Raw genomic sequence first — 20,678 nt, forward strand, 5'->3', positions numbered from 1 at the left:
GCCTGGCCCTCTCATTAGCTGGCCGAAATAATGGTCACCTTGCTTTAATACACGGAATCCCTCTCGTGGTGTCTTCCCAGCTTTGGCCAGCCTCGCTCGTTTTTCCTGCACAGCGTTGCTCCCTCAGCTCATTGTGTTGTGTTCTTGGTGCCTGGGTGTGACCAGCCACTAGCAGATCAAACATTGCACTTAAGTATATTGGGTGGAGGATCTCTCTCTCTCTCTCTCTCTCTCTCTCTCTCTCTCTCTCTCTCTCTCTCTCTCTCTCTCTCTCTCTCTCTCTCTGTCTCTCTCTCTCTCTCTCTCTCGCTCTGTCTGTCTCCCCTAATGTAATTTGTGTAGTTCCCCCACTGCTATAAAGACAGCGACTGTTTGGATTACACGTATATACAAAACTTGGGTTGTGTTATTGTCTAAACCCCTCTCTGTCAAACGGGTTGCATTATAAAGGCACTGCTTTTAACTATTGACAATGTTTGTGCAAAAGATTTACCGCTATGCGATTCTGTTGCCTGTTTTCTCAAGAGAATCGATTTGTCTCGACCAATGAGCCATACTGTCCCAAATTGTTGTTGTGATCAGGCAAACAAGCGTAGGATTAAGATGGCTTAAGACTGTTTTTTTTGGTAAGATGCCTTCATATTTGCTTTTGGTTGTGTAAAATACCTAATCATCAGTCCTGAACAATGGTCCTTTGTTCTCTGAAGCGTTACCTGTGTGGACCACCTAAAGAACAATACCTCCAGACGTTTTCTTAGCTTTAATCCTTCTCCTCGCTGTCGTCCCTTCCTCACAACAGAGCCGTTTGTGAGCAGTAAAGGTAGCCAACCAAGCCAAGCAGACCATGCCAGGATGTTACAGGAGTCCCCCATGACTGGGCAGGCCCCGGTCTGTCCCCCGTTTTAATACCATTTGATAAGCTAGCATGAAAGAGCAGCCCTTTCTCATTTACCCCGGGAGCTTTCAGTTAGCTGCGTTGATAGGCAGGTTAAGAGGAGGGGTTAAGCCCACCTCGGTGACTGGGGCCACACTGATAAGGCTCGCCTTTGCACACAGTACTTGGCCTAATGAGACCGTCTGCGAGATCCCCCTGATCCTCATTGTGCCTCGCGCTGTGTACTTTTGGAGGGGTTTTGTCCCAAATCCTGTTGTTTCTAATATGTGTTTGTGTGGATCTTGAGGAGCTATGTGTCAGCAACGGGCATGGAGGACAGATGAGAGGCTTATGTGTGATTCCACGGTGAGCGTGGCGTGTATCCGCGTGCTTCGTCTTGCAGGCTGTTTACCATCGGCACCGCAGCTCCCTCCTCCATTAGAGAGGCTGCTCTGGCTCCGCAGCATGCTGTGGAGGAGGACGAGCTCCATCAGCAGCTCAACCTCCATTGTAGTCCGTTCCCTCCCGCCCAGGCATGTCCCTTGACGCCAGTGGCTCCTCTAGCTTAGCTTTACAGCGTCTGAACCCAGAGTCACGTTCGCTCAGCAACAAAAAGCAAAACACAATGGTACAAATGTATAAAAAAAAAAAACACAACTCAACGTTATAAATCGTTTTGATACTGAATCTTTGTTTACATGTATCACTGCTGCGTCACGTTGGATATTCCGGTTATTTTCCGTAGTATTATCACCAACATTTACCATGGCTGGTTTATGTCACCCTTCTCTGTGTTCACTCTGCTGGCCTTCCTGAGGTCCTTCTCAGAGGAGACCACCCTGGTGCTGGGAGGCCCTGTGTGTGTGTGTGTGTGTGTGTGTGTGTGTGTGCGCGCGTGTGCAGAAGAAGACGACCGTGGCACTTTCTGAGCTTTCGCAGGAATACTTTGAGGCTGGAGGGGAAGGTGTGCTTGAGGGGTGACTCTCGGTTTGTCCATATTTCAATCTCACCCCTTTAAGGAGAAAGCAAGGGGGATCCATGGTGAAAGCCACCTAATCCCCCAGTGCAGCCCCATGGGTTTGTTTCCTTTCCCTCACTGTGGATGGCGTTCGTTCTCCCTGTGACTTACGCCCCGTCTGTCTGTCCCTGCAGAACAATGCCGATCAAGTGGCCTTCCAGGTGGGAGGAGGCATCTCAGCCCTGGAGCAGATCCTCCAGGTCATCACAGCCGCCTCCACGCCGACCGCTGTTCCACGCATCCCCCTCAGGTGAGCGGCTCCGTCTCCTGGTGGGCAGATTGGAATGAGGGTTCAGATCCACATGCTTGGCTGTCGATGCTGTACACACACGACCTATTAACATCTGTCAGTCAGTAAATGGTGCTGTAGGTATGATTGAAGAGCTGTTATTTGGGTGTGAGTTATTTTTATTTTATTTTACAAATGGCATCCGTCACCCTTTTCCTGAGTGAAATTTGCTGTGGGCAATGTCTTTTTTTGAGTTGACTGCGCCAATTTTGTTTAAGACCGCACCCTTTTCATCTGTGACCAATCAAGGCATCTCTTCCCTGATTGGTTCAAGCCATTCTTCTGGCCTTTCTATCAAAGGGGCCTGAATTGCAACGCTTACCTACAGGAGCGTAGGGAGGGACGGATGGAGAGCAGAGGGTGTTTTTGTGGTTGTGTTAACATCTGTGGAATCATACCTTCAACAGCTTTAATAGGTCTACCACTGTGCCCCTTCAGTTGATGATGGTTATTCTATGAGGTTTATTTACCAGCAGACAGACCAATATTATTTAGATCCCAATCGTCTGATTTGAGTTCTTTCAGGTATTCCAGTTGTGACTGTTTAGTTTTGACTTGAAGATTTGCATTTGCAATATAAGACCATTGGTATTTGTATTTTGAGCTATGTAATTGGACTCTTTTTTACAAAATTCAGCAGGACATCCTTTGGGTAACAAGAATAAAACAATCCAATAACCTCCACCATAGTTGAGGAGATATATAATATATATATATATATATATATATATATATATATATATATTCATATATGTCACTGAGATTTTAAATGATAAAATACAAAGCCCTCCATTTTAAACTTGTCAAACGACTAAAATCATTATATATACTACAAAATCTTTGAATACTACAAAACAAACCAGAGTTCACTAGTTATTAGTAAGTGGTGGAATGATGTACATTTCCGTGCCGGGCTCCTCTATACTCTGTGTCACCGGGTCCACTGCAGTGGGGGCCGGCTAGCAGGGTGGTTGGCCAGCAGAAATGTGAGTTGGCAACCTGAGTGTTGAAATGACAAAAGCAGCCCATTGGTGCTTGTAATTCTGGATGCTGTTTGCAAACCGAGTGAGCCAAAGGCCTCTGGAGGATTGCTGGGCTCAGTGGATCTGGCCTTTCACATGTGTCTATACCCTCATGCACTAGCAGCTGCCGGCTTCAGTCAGTTGGCTCCCACTGTATCCCGTCCTCATCGACGGCAATGCTTTTATTCACTATTAGGTGTTTTGTTAAAGGTCCCATGGCATGCTATTTTGTGGATGCTTTAATATAAATATTAGTAGGCCCCAAAGACAGTATTTGAAGGCATTCCCGAAATTCAGCCGGGGTGCAGAATTACAGCCACTACGAGCCAGTCGCACATTGAGCTTTCCCCAAATGCGCCGTTTTTGTGTCTGTAGCTTTAAAGCAAATGAGGAGGAGAGAGGCGGGTCAAGGAGGAGGGTTGCAGCTTGTAGCCACGGTACCATGCGCTCTGTTTACAGTGAATGTATCGCAATGGCGAGACACACACAGCCTTTAGCCGTGTTCTGTAAATATTCTAGAACACACAGGAGTCCTGGAGCTCTGTATCTAAATAATATCATATTATACATAGATATCTGTATCATATAATATATATTATCACGGCCAAAAGCTGTGTGAGCCTCCAGACGATATTATGAATCTCAAGCGACCGCGTTGGGTTCTCCGAAGTCTCTGGTTCTTCCACGTCCACATCAATCTGAAGTAGACTGAACCACGACATGGAGGAGAAAGGGATTGTTGCCCGTGGTTATCTCCTGCCGGAGTCTCGCTGCCGAGGGACCACCGCCTCGGCAGCGGTCAGCGCTTAGGCACCACCGCCTCCTACAGCGCCGAGGCGGTGGTCCCTCGGCAGTGGGAAGCGGGGCTCAAGCGGGAGACATTCGCGGCCAACAATCTTTCTCCTCCATGTCGTGGTTCATGTACTTCAGGGAGTCAAAGCCAAAGTTCTTTTCCCCCAATTCATTCTAAACCATGGCTGAGATAACCCCCACTACGAGTCTCGTGGAAATACCAGAGACGAGAGTCCGACATGTTATGCACCATAACACCAACAGCAGAACGGTTATCCAAATAACAAGGAAGGGTACAACACCTGCGTTACAGTACTGGAGCTCTATATCTAACTAATATCATATAATACAAATATCTATATCATATAATACATATTATCATGGCCAAAAGCTGTGTGCACCTCCAGATGATATTATGAATCACAAACGACTTTGTCGGGTTCTCCGACGTCTCTGGTTCTTCCACTTCCACATCAATCTGAAGTAGACTGAACTGCGCGCTGCCTGCTGCCCGCTGCCGGGCGGTGGTGCCTCGCGGCAACCGGCGGCGGGCAGCATGTCGCAGTTCATGTACTTCAGGGTCAGTCAAAGCCAAAGTTCCTTTCCCCCAATTCCTTCTCAACCATGGCTGAGATAACCCCAACTACAGTCTCGTTGTGGAAAAACAAGAGACGCCAAAGACCCGACGTGTTATGCGCCATAACACCAACAGCAAACACTTGCGTTACAGTGTGTGTAATCACACACACACACACACGTGGTGCTCGCACGGTCGTGTCTCATTGGCGGGCCAAATTCTCTGGGCGGGCAAGGCAGAGAAAGGGGGGGGGAGCTTAGATCCTTTATGACGACATATGGGACCACATTCCAAATCAGAGCGAGCAGAACACCTAGTGCTCGTTTTACACCGAACGCAAGTTTTAACCACTGGGGGACCATAGGCAGGCTAGAACTCATATTTATGTTAGATAAATTTTGGTTCATTCTTTTCTCGGGGAAACACAGAAGGCGTCTCTGTCCCGTCTGTCATTTGAATGGCGGATCTGTGTGAGTTGTGAGTCTGATGTTTCTACGTGGCCTGCCAGCAGATAACCCCAGTGCCCACTACTAAGACTCTCTAATGGACTGGAATGGCCTTGCTCTCCCATTCATTAGCATTTACTGGTCTCTCAACCTCCGCTAATGGAGCAAATGCTTGTTATATTTATAAGGCTTTTACAGGACATCACATGTATATTGATTTTCTTTCTAGCTCTCTCTCGCTGTCTCTCTCTCTCTCGCTCTCTCTGTCCCTATCTCTCTCTTGCTCGCTTTCTTTCTCTGTAATCTGAGGATATGTCATGCAGACTTCTAAGCAGTAAGGGATGTTATTGGCTCCAATAGGAGAGTTTCTCCATTATCTGGACATGGAGTTCTGTTTTCTTTTTTAGTTTCCACATGGGAGTAACACACACACACACACACACACACAAACTACACAATACCTCCCTGGCTTTCATGAAATCTTCTTGGCGTACTTGAGCACAGGAAGGGGAGGTGATGATGGTTGATCCTCTCTGGGCTTACTATCACGCTGAGTAATGATGGAGGGGTTGTTTTGATGCACTCCAGCTTCCGTCATAACGGGGAGTGATTCCCGTGCCTAAGTTGCCTGAAGTTCTTTTAATGTACGAGGTGCACAAGGGCAGATACAAACACGAGCGTGACTGAGTACACGCCAAGACACTGTCACTCCAGCAGCCACGGAGCACTTCCCTTTGGTCTTGTCTGCTCCGCTGTTGTTTCAGTGCAGGGTTAAAGGATTGTTTAGTTAGGGGGTTTACTCACTTACTCACTGGTTGTAGGTGCAAATCCCTTTGTCGGCCTCATGGCATCCGTAGTTATGAGGCCTGAAAGAACACAAGTATTCATTCAACATATGTCTGTGTTGAATGAATACACATTTCCACTTCGCAGAGAAAAGCTGAACTTTATTCAATTATATAGCCCACTACCATTTTTCTTTTAATCGAATGGCTTTTGTCAAAATCAGTCATATGCAGTCAAAATTGAGCAACACTCTATAGCATAGCATACGGCCGGGCTGTCTACTTATCACCATCTGTCATCTGGGCGGGCCGGGTGGCATAATGGGCTGCTGGACGGATCCTAGCCCCAGAGCACGCTACATTATCTGTTTACAGTAATGTTGCTGTATTGATCACCACCTCCTCCTCCTCCTCCTTCACCTCCTCCCTGATAAGCTGAGTGATTTACAAAAGGGAAAAAGGCAGCTGTGGAGATGCCATATCTGTCCCTGGGGAGACTGATTCCATCTTGTTACCATTACATTAATGAGCTAATTCCTCTGTGAGGCTTTGCTAATGCCCTGGTGTAACCCTGTGGCCACTGGAATGTCTAGACCCAGGGCTAATGCAGACAGCTCGCTCTCTCGCTCTTTCTCTCTCTCTGTCTCTCTCTCTGGCCAGAGGATTGAATGTAGAACATATTTCTTTCATAAAAAATACATTTTGTATGAAAAAAAAATTTGTTGGCCTTTGGCCATCTTTCTGTTCCCAATCAAGGTGGAATGAGTTTTCAATTAGGCAGAATGTAATTATCTACCAAATATGTGAGTACAAACATTTAACAATCATTTTTTCATATTTTTAATATATTTCCATGTGTTAAAATAGTATACAAGCAGCCATTCATGGCTTACAGCACTAACTGGATAGGGGAACAGCCCCATTACATGCAAGGACAAGGTTGACGGAATTCTTCAACCAGAGAAGTTAACCCAAGGTGTATCGTCACCTCTCTACAGAGCCCTGGAAACTGGAGACCGCTACCTGTGGTCTGATTTCAGGATGTTTAGAGGTGTGTGTGTGTGTGTGTGTGTGTGTGTGTGTGTGTGTGTGTGTGTGTGTGTGTGTGTGTGTGTGTGTGTGTGTGTGTGTGTGTGTGTGTGAAACAGATTTACTCCTCATCTCATTTTATTTTGTTTCGGCTCAGGATTCTTTTTTCCTTGCCTTTCTAGAAGTCCATTATTCCTGATTTGGTAGAGAAAAAGGAAAGAAAAGAGAAAAGTAAAGTGGAGGTGAAAAAAAGCTGGGAATCAACCCGATCTGGAAGTCGGTCGTATTTCTGCAGCGCTACCCCATTCAGGCTTGACTGGGCTCATAGGAAACACGGAGACAGAGGGCAGGGAAACCCGAAACCCCAGGTTGAACAGCAACAGATCCCTGGCCTGATAACATGGAGGCAGTGACAAAAAGCATAAAGACCCTTTTACATGCTTGTTGTCCTGTTGTCAGCCGAGATCGTTGCGAGGGGTGGGCGGTCCTCTGTTCATAATTACCATGGCTTTGGCCGTATTACTGACGGATGCATGACACCGCAGTGGAAGTTGTTTGAGTACAACTGCCCTTTGTGCTTAGAGTCAATCTACCTTTGCAATGGAACCGCGTTCTTTATTGCCGCGGAGGGACACTTATGATGACCTACCAGCGACCAATGGAGGTCTTCGGCTAAAAACAGTCGGATGCTCTGCCGTCTGGCATATCATCTTTGGGTCGCCTCCGGGCACTTTGTAAGGAAGATTTGTAAACTAGTGAGCCTAACGGTATTAGTTCTGTGGTTGTGGACGCTCCTGATTTGTTGTCGTCCCCCCCGCCCACCAGGCCACCCAGGAGGTGCCCCAGAGGGCTGCGTCGGGCTGGGAGAGGGATCAGGTGTGCTCGGTCCTTCTACCTCGTCTCCCTGGGTCTGAATAGCTTTAGCCTGGAGTTATTTCACCCCGTCGGGGGATAAGCATTTGAGTCAATGTGTGCCAATTATACCCTTTAATGTTTACCTCATCCCGTTACCAATGTCTTTTATTTTATGATTATAATTTCTTTCCGTTTTATTTATTGATCCAGATCACGTTCCCTAGTTGAAGGCAATACAAGCCCTTGTCAGTGGGTGTAAACGTGCTAAAGCTAGTAATGTTATTGATTTGCATTGTGGGTAATAACAGATTTGCGGTCCTGCTTCTTCTTTTTGGAGGCCACTGTGGGAGCATCAAGGTGTAAGGGGAGCTCTGTAAGGCCGTGGGGACAGGTATGTTCCCCCTGCTCAGGTAGGCTGGCACACAGCAGTCCCACAGCATAGCTCCCCTGCTACATGACACCGGCTGGCGCGGCACTTTACAAAATTGTTCCTCAAAATCTTTGACACTGGATGTCATTTGGGGGCGTTCGGAGACGGCGAGATTCGCGGAGAGGGCGGTGTATCGTGTGTCCCACTCATCAAGTTCAATTAGGTGGGAGGAAACCTAAGAGGGATCACACTGATGCTCCATTGTACACACAAGCGCCGTAAGGGCATAACTCAAACATGCCTTTGACAGTCTGCCCGTTTGTTCGCCGACCAAAGACAAGGTTGATTAATTGGGCTACAAAACAATTGCATGCTCATTACACGGGTAGCCGCCCGAGTCCAGTAGCGGCCTGGGTCCAGTGTTAGGGTGGTTCTCGAGGTAGGCCGGATGAACGCAAGGCCAGGTCTACTGAGAACTGATGGGGAGTCAACTCACAATGACATGATTAAATACAACTTCATCCATATTTTTTTTTATCTATATATACATAAAGAAATATATATATATTTATTACATTTTTGTTTTTAATTTGAACCTCAATCACTATTTTCTTCTTTTATTATATGTGCGTTACTTTATACTTTTATGTTAACTAAAACTTTGCATTTCTCTTCAATTTTTTTAATTATTTGCATTAAAGTAATTACATTTTCTCTACTGCTAAGAATATAATTATTTTCAGACTATTAATTAGATGACTTGGAATTATTATTTTCTTATACAAAAAGCTTTGAAAGCTTAATTTTCTCTACTGCTAAGAATATAATCATTTTCAGACTATTAATTAGATGACTTCGAATTATTACTATATTTTGGCTATCTTTAAGCTTTCAAAGCTTTTTGAAAGCTTAAAGATACCCAAAATATAATAATAATTCAAGAGTGACTATATTTATATGTCAATCTATTCTGTATTGTGTGTTCAATACAACACAGAATGTAAGGAGTAGGAATCCCTTTCAAACTGCATTTTTCTAAATAAAAAAATATATATTCAAGCAATATCTATTAGACTGTGGCTTAGAATGTCTACCATAATCAAAGACTAGGGAACATATATGTTCCCTAATCTTTGATTATGGTAGACATTCTCAGGAAAATTCTAGTTTAATTTTAAATTCAAGCAAACTATGGTTAGAATTCTAATTAGAATTGTTATCTGGCATCCTTCAATATAATTCCACCTACCCCTTAATAAACCATTGACATTGTTGTAATTTTAAAATAAAGCAAATTCCTAAACCGACTAAATAATTTAATTTTAAAATCCCTTATCATTTTCAGGGCCCGATCTGTTATTGCCTTCGAGGATTGGTTATGAATGAGCTTCAAACCACCTAGGTCGTAGCGTTAAATGCAGACATTTTGGCACCTCCCAAACGCAGTGCTTCTCACATTAACGCCGCATTCCGTCAGCGGGACAGCTTTACACCACAGTGTCAGCACAAGATTGGCTGAAATGACTGATCTGCCCGCTGGAAAACGGAAAAGAGCAGGGAGCAGAGGAAGTTATCGACAGACGCTGGTCTGGAATCAGGCTTCGCAAAGATCCCCGCCCGGTGCCAACGCACGTTTGACGGAAAACGCACAGCAGATGTGAAGGTTGAGCTAGATATCAAAATGTTTACCAGTGGAAATAAACATGGCCTACTTAAGGCACAGGAGAGCCAGATTCCATTCTTCCACTGAGCTGATACGACCCGTCTGTCCACCATTGGCTAAAATATACACTTGTCAGAAAATATTAACTGATGAAAGTGTGTGCGTGTGTGGGGGGATGGGGGAGGGTCAGGGGAGGGGCACGAATCACAGCCGGGCAACCGGTCAGCTATCTGAGGCATTCATCTTCTGTGGGGCTTGCTTTAGTGCAGACATAATACAGCTCTCAGCCTGCTTCAGCCTTTCCTTTCCCTGTGTCGGGGGGGCCCCTTGGTCTGGGGCCGTCTAGGGCCCCTCTGTCTGGGACCGCCTCGGGCCCAGTGCGGGGCCGCTGGGTGCAACAAGCGTTATCTGCTCAGAGGAAACAGCACTCCATCTCAGCCTGGATGTGACAGAATGCACGGCCGCTGTTCTTCTGAACGTTGGGCTCTCCAAGGCCGTTAAATAGTCTGCTGCATGTTGTGAATGCTGTATTATTATTATTTTTTAAATGTATATATGCATATCGCATAACATCCAAGGACAGTGAGACACACCTTTTTAAATGTACAAGACGGACGGCGCCCTGAACGAAGCTAGTCTATCGACAAGTGTGTTTGGTTTACTGATGAGTGGAGATAACTGCCTGTCAGCGCCCAGGTCTGTTTAGATGCTGCCTCCTGGTCTACACTGTGTGTGTGTGTGCGTGTGTGTGTGTGTGTGTGTCTGTGTGTGTGTGTGTCTGCCTGTAGGTGTTTCTGGTCATTAATCCTGGTGTATCTCTCTTCCCTGTGTCAGGTCCCTTTGTGCTGCGGTTCACACCTACTACCTGGCCTGTTCCCGCTGCCCCCTGAACTCTGCCTACGTTCTCTTCAGCAACAAGATCGCCCTCCTCATGGACCTCCTGCACCACCAGCTAGCAGTGAGTGTGGCAGGACACACGCACCCGGACCCGAGAGTTTGGGTTTGCCTACACAAAGGGGCTCAGGAGGTAGAGCAACCCGAAGGTTGCTAGTTTGATCCCCGTCTCCCTTTAGCAGGGCGTGGAGGTATCCCCGAGCATGAAACCCAACCCTAACTGCTCCCGGCGAGCTGGCCGGTTGACTCCACCGTCGTTGTGTGAATGTGTGTGAATCTGTGAATGTGAAGCCTGAACCTTTGAATTGTAAAGCGCTTTGAGTGGCCACAGGTCAGAAAAGTGCGATATAAATGCAGTCCAATTACCATTTACAAAGACGTCGTGGATTTCCGAAACTTTATGTTAAATGTAAAATTGAATTCATGCTTTGATTAGGTTCCTAAATGTTGTCTGTTCCCGTTGAGCCTCCTAGGTGTGTTGGTCCTTCTATCCGTGCTGTCTTCCCTAGCACAGTGTTAATAGAGTGCCCTGTGAGACGCTTGCTTTCGGTCAAACCTCGAGCATAACCACAATCCCAAATGCTTCTGTTCTGAGGGAATGTGAGAACATGGAGTCAGACAGCAGGGGCGACCAGCATGCCTGTATCCTTCAACGCTCTTTATGAGCGGTCTGTAAACATCAGGCCACTCCTTATGCTGCCTGACTGGCTGAATGCTCACACGGTACAGATGGACTCAGGCAATGTCGTTGGGCTGGGGGTCCATGCATTGCTCGGCTTTCGTTTTTTTAGGCCTGTGTTCCAATCTAAAGCAGTCCCACTTCCTGAGGGCACGCACACACACACACACACACACACAGACGTCTCCATGTATGCTTTAGTTTATATACAAAATATCTGCTGCTGCTTGCATGATTTGACGTCTCTTGGGAGACTACATTTCTCCTCGATGTGGGGCACGTCGTTAATGATTGCTATCATTATCACTTGATTCCTGTGCACATTTATTTAATGAATTTTCACCCTTTATGTAATTATATCTAACTATGCAAGTTGCTGTTAGTTTGTGTGTTTGTGTGTGTGTGTGTTTCTATTAGCAAGCAAGTGGGGGTTGTGCTGGCATCTCAAACATTCCCACATGTAATTCAATTTGTGGAGAATGTTTGTGGATTTAGTGATGCGGTCATTGTACACCCTAGGCTTTAGAACGAATGACATGGCTTACCTGGCCTGGCTTTTCCACGTTTAGAATTGGCATTGTAGATTAAACCTGATCTTTGACTTGCATGAAAACACGTCTAGATGAAATTCAGGTAGGGGGCATTCTTCCATTTAGCCTCGTTTCTTTTCTCACACGGATAAGGTTGAATTAGAATCTTCTCTGGAAGATAATGTCTAACTGGTTCTTTAACCCACATTATTAACCCGGTTACTGGTGTCTGTTTGGCCTTTTCCCCCCCAGCTGTACGTACCAGATGAAGACAAGTCCATATTTGGGCGCAGTGTGAACAAGCAGGTGTTTGATGGGCTTACCACCGGCCTGCTGCAGACCATCTCCACCGTGCTGGGCCAGCTGTGGCCGCCCATCTCGGACCACAGCCAGCTAGACCTGGTCCGGATCTGCTCCCCAGAGACCAAGACCAAGGGCTCGGCTTTGGACTGCTTCAACACGCGCCTCCATGACCTCCTCAGGTAGCCCGCCTCCCCCCACTCTAGACCGCCCTGTTCTCCTGGTGCCTGGTCCCGGGTCCAGCAGTCCTACTCCGCTACAGCAGAGCTTCTGGAGGGAGACGGCTCAGGGCCCGGGGAGGGAACCAGCCACTGAAAGGGGCCAGTTACACCTGGGACTCCGCCCCCTGTGTCCTGTATGGAACGAATTTGCGCAAATGGAATACGTTTCCAGAAGACGATCTCTAAAAAGGCCGGTCCACACGATGCTGAACTGAAACCTTTTCACACACGTTTTTACAGCTTGGCTGAGTTTGTTTTCAGCACTCAAATGCTTACAGAAACCCACCTCCAGCAACATGATCGGTCACAACAACGAAGCAAACTAAAGTGAAATCCCCCATTCACATTGAATTCCTCTAGTCTGCTATCAGATTCTTAACATAAAGTTTGATTTGGGAGACTGCCTTATGCCACATGTGAACCCTCTTCAGAGGATCCGTCCTCCTCCTCACGGCCACTTTGTGAGGTTTCAGAGCCGATCAACATTTCGGTTCCCCCACCACATGTTTTATACAGAGATGGGGAAAAAGAGGCAGACAGAAACCTGTCAGCGTGTCACTTTGGATCGGTTCCAGGTCGTTCCTGCTCCGAGTCAGAGCTTGAGGGCAGGGGGGCACTCTGGCATCGCTCCAACACATAATGATTTCACACATTGTACAGGCCACATTCTACCTTAAATCTGGGGCCTAGCGGGGGAGCCCCTATGACGGCTCTAAACCAGGAATACTGCGAAAGCTTAGGAAGGCTCTTCTTCATCCGGGCCTCTCTGCTTCCTGTTTGCATCGGGGGGTCATGCAATGCATGCTGAGGGCTGGGAAGGAAGAGGAGTGCCCAGCCTCTTTTTTTTTTTTGCAAAGTCACGAAGAAGAGTAGCAGTGCGGTCTTCCCAGCCGCCGGCCTACTCCCACACTACCCTTGATTCATCTGTTCGGAGCAGCTGCGTGGGGCCGCCACTCTGATCCGCTGACCCCGGCGTGACCCCGGAGACGGGGGAGGGCCTGAGAGAAATGGTGTCGTCAAGTCGCTAATCCCGTGTAGAAGCGCAAGATTTACCTTAACGGCCCCCTGTAATGTATACGTTGGTGCGGACGGACACGAGATCAAACATCGGAGAGCTTTGGCAACACTCTCCGTTAGGGTCGGTGATAGATCAGGGAGGAGAGGAGAGCTTCATTTCCTCTCTACACATATTTGGGTGGATCATCCATTTACTGTTTTTGATGAATAATCCCATCCCCAAAATGTAGCGCAGCACACGGGGTACAAGACGCAACCCAGAGCCTCTCACTGAAACACTGAGAGACTGAAAAGGAAAAAAAGGAAAAAAAACCTAGACGAAGAAAAATGAGCAGGGGTTTAGGCATTTAGTACAGCAGTCATTGTGTGGACAGCTCCTTTCAACCCAGGTAAAGCTGTGGAAGAGGCTGAAGTCAAAACAACAGGCTGCGGTTCAAGTGTCAAATGACCCATTGTGAGGGCTGAGAACAGCCCTAATCACCTGCTCTGAGGAGGCCTCACCCTGAGTGACAGCCCCAGCCACCCCGACACGTTAAATAGGTCTGCAAGGCATGACCATAGTGGGGTAAAAGGTTGGACAAAACAGTGGGCAGAGAATGGAGACGTCTAGCCACCACATCAGACAGTGCTCGGTGGGCACTCCCTTTGATAGCCTTTGTGGAGATCCTGGTTCCTTCTGGGCCCACGCAGGACAGAGGTGTTTAGGGCCCAATAACCCATTTCCCATCGCCTCCGGCCCCCCAGCATACCTGAGCTCTGAGAAGGCGGCCTGGGGTCAGTGGACTGTGAGGGGGGCCCAGCGCTGGCTTGGCACAGGGGGCACAACAGGCCCTCTAATGACACTATTAGCAGTGATTTGCGGTTGAAAGAGTAGAGGGAACCTGAGCATGAGAGCTGTCATTGGTGAAGACAAATTGGAGATATCACAGTAATGGCAGGGAGCGAAGGGCTTAGTTGAGATCGGATTTCCCCCGCGCCGACCTGCGCAGGTATGCACAGCCCAGGCCTTTGTCAGGCCATGTTAAGTCTTTTTTTGTTCTTCTTCGGACAGAGACGATAAAATATGTGAATAGTGTCGGGGCGTCAGGGTTATCCTTTGACTTTGAGTGCGACAAAACGACATTTACCGTTGTGTGTATGTGCTTTGTTTGTGTTTATGTTCCAGCTACGTGGTCAACATGGGCTTGATTGACAAGCTATACGGCTGCTTCCTGTCGGTGCAAGGACCCGTCGACGAGAGCCCCAAGATGTCTGCATTCCTGCAGCAGGCCTCGGCCATGCTGCACGGCTTCTGCAGGCTGTGCTTCGCCGTGACGGCCCGGTGAGCGCTGCCCCTGTGTTTACCCACCACCACAAACCCCCCCGTCCCCAAACCGTTCACACACAGAGTTCCCCATTCCTAGCATCCTTCCCCTACCTGTCTGTCAGCGTCTCTGTGACGCCCCCGTTCCGACTCAATTCACACAAGCACACACACACACACACAAGAGAACGTAAGTCTAAAGATCAGAAATAGAAATGCAGTCTACACAAAAGACTGTGGCCGCGCTGCCGTCTGGTCATCCTGGTCCCTCGACCTGGAAGCCACGGTGACCGGCGACGGAGATAGGCATCTCCTTGACCCTGGAGCTCTGTCACTCACCATAAACCTTCGCCTGCGGCACGCAGGGGTGGGGGGGGGGGGAGGCCACCCACATCTGCCTGCGCTGACCTCCCCCCGGGGGGGTTAAGCGGCGCCGCTGACGGAGGATAAGCACACGGTCACAAAGGGAGAGGCTGACAGCACAATGCACGACTTAAAGAGAGAGGAGCGACTGACTGCTAACCGTCGTAGCGCAGCCAGCTCCCAGCCGACCGATCTTGGATGAAAACAAATCGTCCCAGTCACCGATGTTCCTCGAACTAGCTACGAAGTTCCCTGAAATAAATGACTTTGCATACCCTGCAAGTTGCTTTGGATTAAAAATGTGTAAAAGGGTTAAATGCTTAACAATACAGTTGAGACATTGTCATTTGATCACATCCCTGGATGAATACGTTTTTGGTTTTAACCCAGCGATGGCTGCTACTGCATGCCATAGCTGGGATATGCGGTAGCAGCAGTATGCAGAAATCGACCCGGGCCCATCTGTGCGTCACTGAATATCTGTGGGAAAACACCCAGTCAGACCGTGCCGTTTCCTAACAGTTCTCATAATAATGATCAACACTCATCCTCGGCCAGTCAGCTAAGCCCCCTCCCGTCAGGTCTACCTTTCCCTGCACACGTGTAAAAGTACAGAACGCGGCCGTTAAATGTGTTTGCCAGACCAGTCCTGGCTGGGGATGAAATTGGATTTGCTCGTTACTCGTTCATGCCGAGCGTCACATTTCCGCACAGAGCCTGTTGGCCAACCTCAAGTATGAGCATGCATTCAGGGTGGCTGCCAGATCGCAAAGCCCAGATTGCAAAGCCCTCACTGCTCTCTGGACTCAGGGCTGCTGCTACTGCTACTGCTACCTCTGCTGCTACTGCTACTTCTGCAGCTGCTGCTGCTGCTGATGCTAATGCTAATGCTGATGCAACGTCTACTGCTGCTATTGCTAATGCTAATGCTGCTGCTACTGCTACTTTTGCTGCTACTGCTACTTCTGCTGCTGCTACTGCTTTTGCTGCTGCTACGACTGCAATTTATTCTGCTACTGCTTCTGCTTCTGCTTATGTTAATGTCAAATTCCCTGTGCCCAAGGAATGGTCCTCTTGGTGTGTCCCAAAACATACTATTTTCTTTTTTTTTCTTTGTGTGCAAAATATATTGTAAATGTAAATGCATTTAAAAGTGCAATATTCGGTATTGTTAAGGTTATTCTGTTCCATAGATACTTTGCTGACATTACTGGGAAAAATATGTTTTGAACGATTTTTGAAAGAATATTTTCACAAATGCACTGCAGTTGTTTGGTTAAGTAATACGCATCTCTCATCTTCATTGTGATGTTACATATACCCTTAAATGAAGTCTATTAGTAACTTCATCTGGAATGACTTGGTTCAGGCACCTTGCTTCTTAGGGCAATCTGCCATGAGTGGTCACTGCTTACATTCATGTTCCTTTGAATCCTGAGGAGATTACAGTGTTTCGCTCCCCTCTGGTTACATCAAACACAACTCTAACTTGAAGCGAATGAAGCTAGTTAAATCACTTAATCCGCAGTGTATCTGATGGGACAGTGTAGCCCACGCCCTCGTCTAGCTAGTCACTCAAGAAGCCACAGAGATGTAGACTCCTGATGGCCCTCCTGCACGTGCTGCTGAGGCAGTGCCAGCACCGGCTCCACTCCACTTACTCTCCCAAACGCAAGCCGCGTGTCTTCAGGAAACACCAGGTCCAGGTCCAACTGTAAGAGGCACCAGAGGGAGTCAAATCATTGATTTAAGGTTTTCTTTAGTCAGGTTTCAGACACACCTAAATAAGGAAGGAATGAACAAACGGTATCAAATAAAGATATACCGAATGAGGGTCCTTTGGGTATGATTTCAAATGATTTTATCTTCCACCATCTCACCTTTTCATGTTTTCAACTGGTTGACTATTTTTCTGCTTTTCTACCATTTTCTGCCTTGTAAAAGGCCGAAAATGGTAGAAAAGTGTAGGACTCTCCACCTCTCCCATCGCTTCTTTCAGAAGAGCCGTACTATTCCATGTATGATCCTGGTAGCCTCTGCTAACCGACTCCGCTGTAACCTGTGCTCCCCTCTTCCAGCTCCACCAGTATCTTTGACAACAAGCGTCAGGACGGGACGGGCCTGACGGCCCTACTGCAGCACACAGAGCTTGTTGGCGTGGTGCACAGCCTCTACTGCATCCTGCTGCACAGCTACCTGCCCGACGCCTCCAGCCAGGTCCCCCAGAGCCCCCAGGAGCCCTACGCCCCGGGGGTCATCCAGGTGGCCCTGCAGGGCGTCCGCTTCCTCAACAGCTTCGCCCTGCTGCACCTGTCCGCCTTCCAGGTACTCGTGCACGCACACACACACACACACACACACACACACACACACACACACACACACACACACACACACACACACACACACACACACACACACACACACACACACACACACACACACACACACACGCTTGCATGCACCTATGCGCACACGCATATTTGTGCACACACGCACAAACATTCACACACACATGCATACACACATATTCACAGACATTCACACACATATTCACACACTCACACACATGTTCACACACTCGCACGCGTATTCACTCACACATGCACACATTCACACACACATATTCCCACAGACACAACTTACCATTCTCACACACACACACACACACACACACACACACACACCTTTTCAAACACGCACCCTTGAGCACACATCATATACATAAACAAATTCAGACACACTTTCTTAAAATACACACGATCCCTTTCTGGCGTGTTCAGAAGTGCGTCCAGGCCATCTGTTACTGGAGGTATATCACTGTAAACACAACTGCCAAAAAGAACCATCAGCCAGCATCTCAGCCCCCTAATAACACCCGACCTGGTGTTGAACATAACGCTCCCCAAATGTTTTGACTGGGCTCCGCGGGGCTGACCTGAGTGTGTAACCGATCTGCTCGACTGCCGGGTCCTCAGAGAGGGGCTCATACTGAGGGGGGGGGCAGGCCGGCCCCAAGCCCAGGATGGGGTTGACCTGTGGACGTAAACAGGGCCGCCCTCGGACCACCCCCCAGAGTGGAATGGACCCTCCTGGGGGATCAGCAGTGGGTGGGACCCGCACCCTCACCGGGGGGCGGTAGTTACTGAGACTAGCACCCCGCACAGGGGTTAGGGTCCACCACCACCACCACCACCACCAGAGTGGTGGTGGTGGACCCTAACCCCTGTGCGGGGGCTAGGAGGTGGTGGACCCTAACCCCTGTGCGGGGGCTAGGAGGTGGTGGACCCTAACCCCTGTGCGGGGGCTAGGAGGTGGTGGACCCTAACCCCTGTGGGGGTGCTATGAGGTGGTGGACCCTAACCCCTGTGCGGGGGCTAGGAGGTGGTGGACCCTAACCCCTGTGCGGGGGCTAGGAGGTGGTGGACCCTAACCCCTGTGCGGGGGCTAGGAGGTGGTGGACCCTAACCCCTGTGGGGGTGCTAGGAGGTGGTGGACCCTAACCCCTGTGCGGGGGCTAGGAGGTGGTGGACCCTAACCCCTGTGCGGGGGCTAGGAGGTGGTGGACCCTAACCCCTGTGCGGGGGCTAGGAGGTGGTGGACCCTAACCCCTGTGCGGGGGCTAGGAGGTGGTGGACCCTAACCCCTGTGCGGGGACTAGGAGGTGGTGGACCCTAACCCCTGTGCGGGGGCTAGGAGGTGGTGGACCCTAACCCCTGTGCGGGGGCTAGGAGGTGGTGGACCCTAACCCCTGTGCGGGGGCTAGGAGGTGGTGGACCCTAACCCCTGTGGGGGGGCTAGGAGGTGGTGGACCCTAACCCCTGTGCGGGGGCTAGGAGGTGGTGGACCCTAACCCCTGTGCGGGGGCTAGGAGGTGGTGGACCCTAACCCCTGTGGGGGTGCTAGGAGGTGGTGGACCCTAACCCCTGTGCGGGGGCTAGGAGGTGGTGCGGGACAGGTTCATTCTGCTACAGCGGGACAGCAGGGGTCCTGGGGGGGCGGTGAGAAGGGTTTCTCATTAGCCTGCTGACGGCTCCTCTTTGATCCACACTGGGGACCAGTCGGCTGGACGTCAAAGCATTCCCATGAAAGGGTTTAAATAATGTTTAAAAAGTAAAAATGCAGGTATTACATTTCCTAATGGGAAGATACCATGATAGTATTGCCAAAATATAAATACACAAAAAAGAATTATTATTTTTTTTTAAATCTTTACTTTAAAGTTTTTTACTTTATTTGTTTAATTTTTACGTAATTAACAATTAATCCCTAAGTCGATGTAACCGAGATGATTTCCCCTTTGACGTTGATAATTGTACTCTCATGTACACTCATGTTATGAGCGTGAGTATGTTATGAGTGTGTGTGATGTCTTCCAGTCTGTCCTGGGCGCGGAGGGTCTGTCCCTGGCCTTCCGCCACATCGTCAGCTCTCTGCTGTGGTACTGCTCCCAGCACTCCTCCGAAGAGCTGCTGCACGAGGTCATCATCTGCGTGGGCTACTTCACCGTCAACAACACGGACAACCAGGTGAGCCCCGGCCCACGGCCATGATCCCTCCAGTCTAACGCTGCTCTTCAGATTCCCTTCCTTCGATCATCATGTGAATCAATCACGGCGTTTGGGTGTCGAGGTTTTATGTCATTCTTTCCGAAGGTTCCTACTGTTCTCTGGATCGTTTTTGTTTCCTTGATCCTATAATGGTACAGAAGGCGTCCATTCAGTCCTTGGTTCCCCGGCACCTCTGCCTCTGGATGTGTGTGTGTGTGTGTGTGTGTTGTCTATTGTAACAGTAGAGTGGCGTGACCTCACCGTCCGCTCCTGGTTCAGTGTGAAGGAAGCTGGCCCGAGCCCGGGGCGTTGTTACTGCATTAAAGGGGAGGTGAGGCCATGTGACGAGGCAGACTTAGCTGTGAGGTGCCGTCGTGCTGCGGCGCCGCCTGCTAGCCACGTGCTAGCCACAGTCTGCTGGGCTTTGGCGCAGAGGGGCTACAGCTTCTTACAGCCCCCACCCTCCCAGCCCCCTGCCACGTCACCCCTGTCCGGCTGTCCACCGCCCTCCCTGCTGCCACAATTGATTGGCTCATTAAGGATTCTAATTAGGCTGATATTTTAGTCCCGATTAAAGTCCCCGCCTCCTTTCACTAGCAGGTCAGCTGTCAACAATTATTTAAATGCCCAGAATTAGCATTAGAATTAGCACGTTGGCCTTTGTACATCTCATTTGCATACCAAATTGGTTAATTGAATGTGGTGGCGGTGATTGGATTAAAGGGGTTTGGTCGGCTGATTTGGCGTTCTCCGCCCCATGTGTTTCTTTTTACGCCGTAGCCATTTGCCAAATTGAAAGTAAGACGTCTGTCGTGGTTTAGCGTCGTACTTCAAGATCACAAAAAGCGATCAGGAAATTCCTCTCGTCCGACTTTTAGAGGTTCAGTTTTACGGAGAGAGAGAGAGAGAGAGAGAAAGTGTGCGCACGGGTTTGTCAGGAGCGGAGAAACCCGGTGATGGTTGCCAGCGCCGGGGCCCTGGAATGTGTCCATGCAGTTCCCCACCAAGACGGATGGCGCTGAGGGGGATATTTAGAGCCGCCCGCCCTCTCCCCGGCTAATGTAAGCATTGGCAGAACACAACGGCAGCCGCGGACCCCGG

The 20,678-nt window shown here is 48.9% G+C and overlaps 1 protein-coding gene across 1 annotated transcript in view; it reads left to right on the forward strand.

Moving 5' to 3' along the window:
• Nucleotides 1-20,678, forward strand: part of scaper (S-phase cyclin A-associated protein in the ER) — a 56,678-nt gene that overhangs the window by 29,067 nt on the left and 6,933 nt on the right. The window contains exons 23-28 of the mRNA XM_079744126.1: nt 2,027-2,142; nt 10,555-10,678; nt 12,076-12,305; nt 14,527-14,682; nt 17,106-17,352; nt 19,407-19,556. Coding sequence (XP_079600252.1) covers nt 2,027-2,142; nt 10,555-10,678; nt 12,076-12,305; nt 14,527-14,682; nt 17,106-17,352; nt 19,407-19,556 — 1,023 coding nt within the window. The remainder of the gene's footprint in view (nt 1-2,026; nt 2,143-10,554; nt 10,679-12,075; nt 12,306-14,526; nt 14,683-17,105; nt 17,353-19,406; nt 19,557-20,678) is intronic.

This window comes from Pollachius pollachius (genome assembly GCF_949987615.1).
Source record: "Pollachius pollachius genome assembly, chromosome: 9".
Lineage (NCBI taxonomy): Eukaryota > Metazoa > Chordata > Actinopteri > Gadiformes > Gadidae > Pollachius > Pollachius pollachius.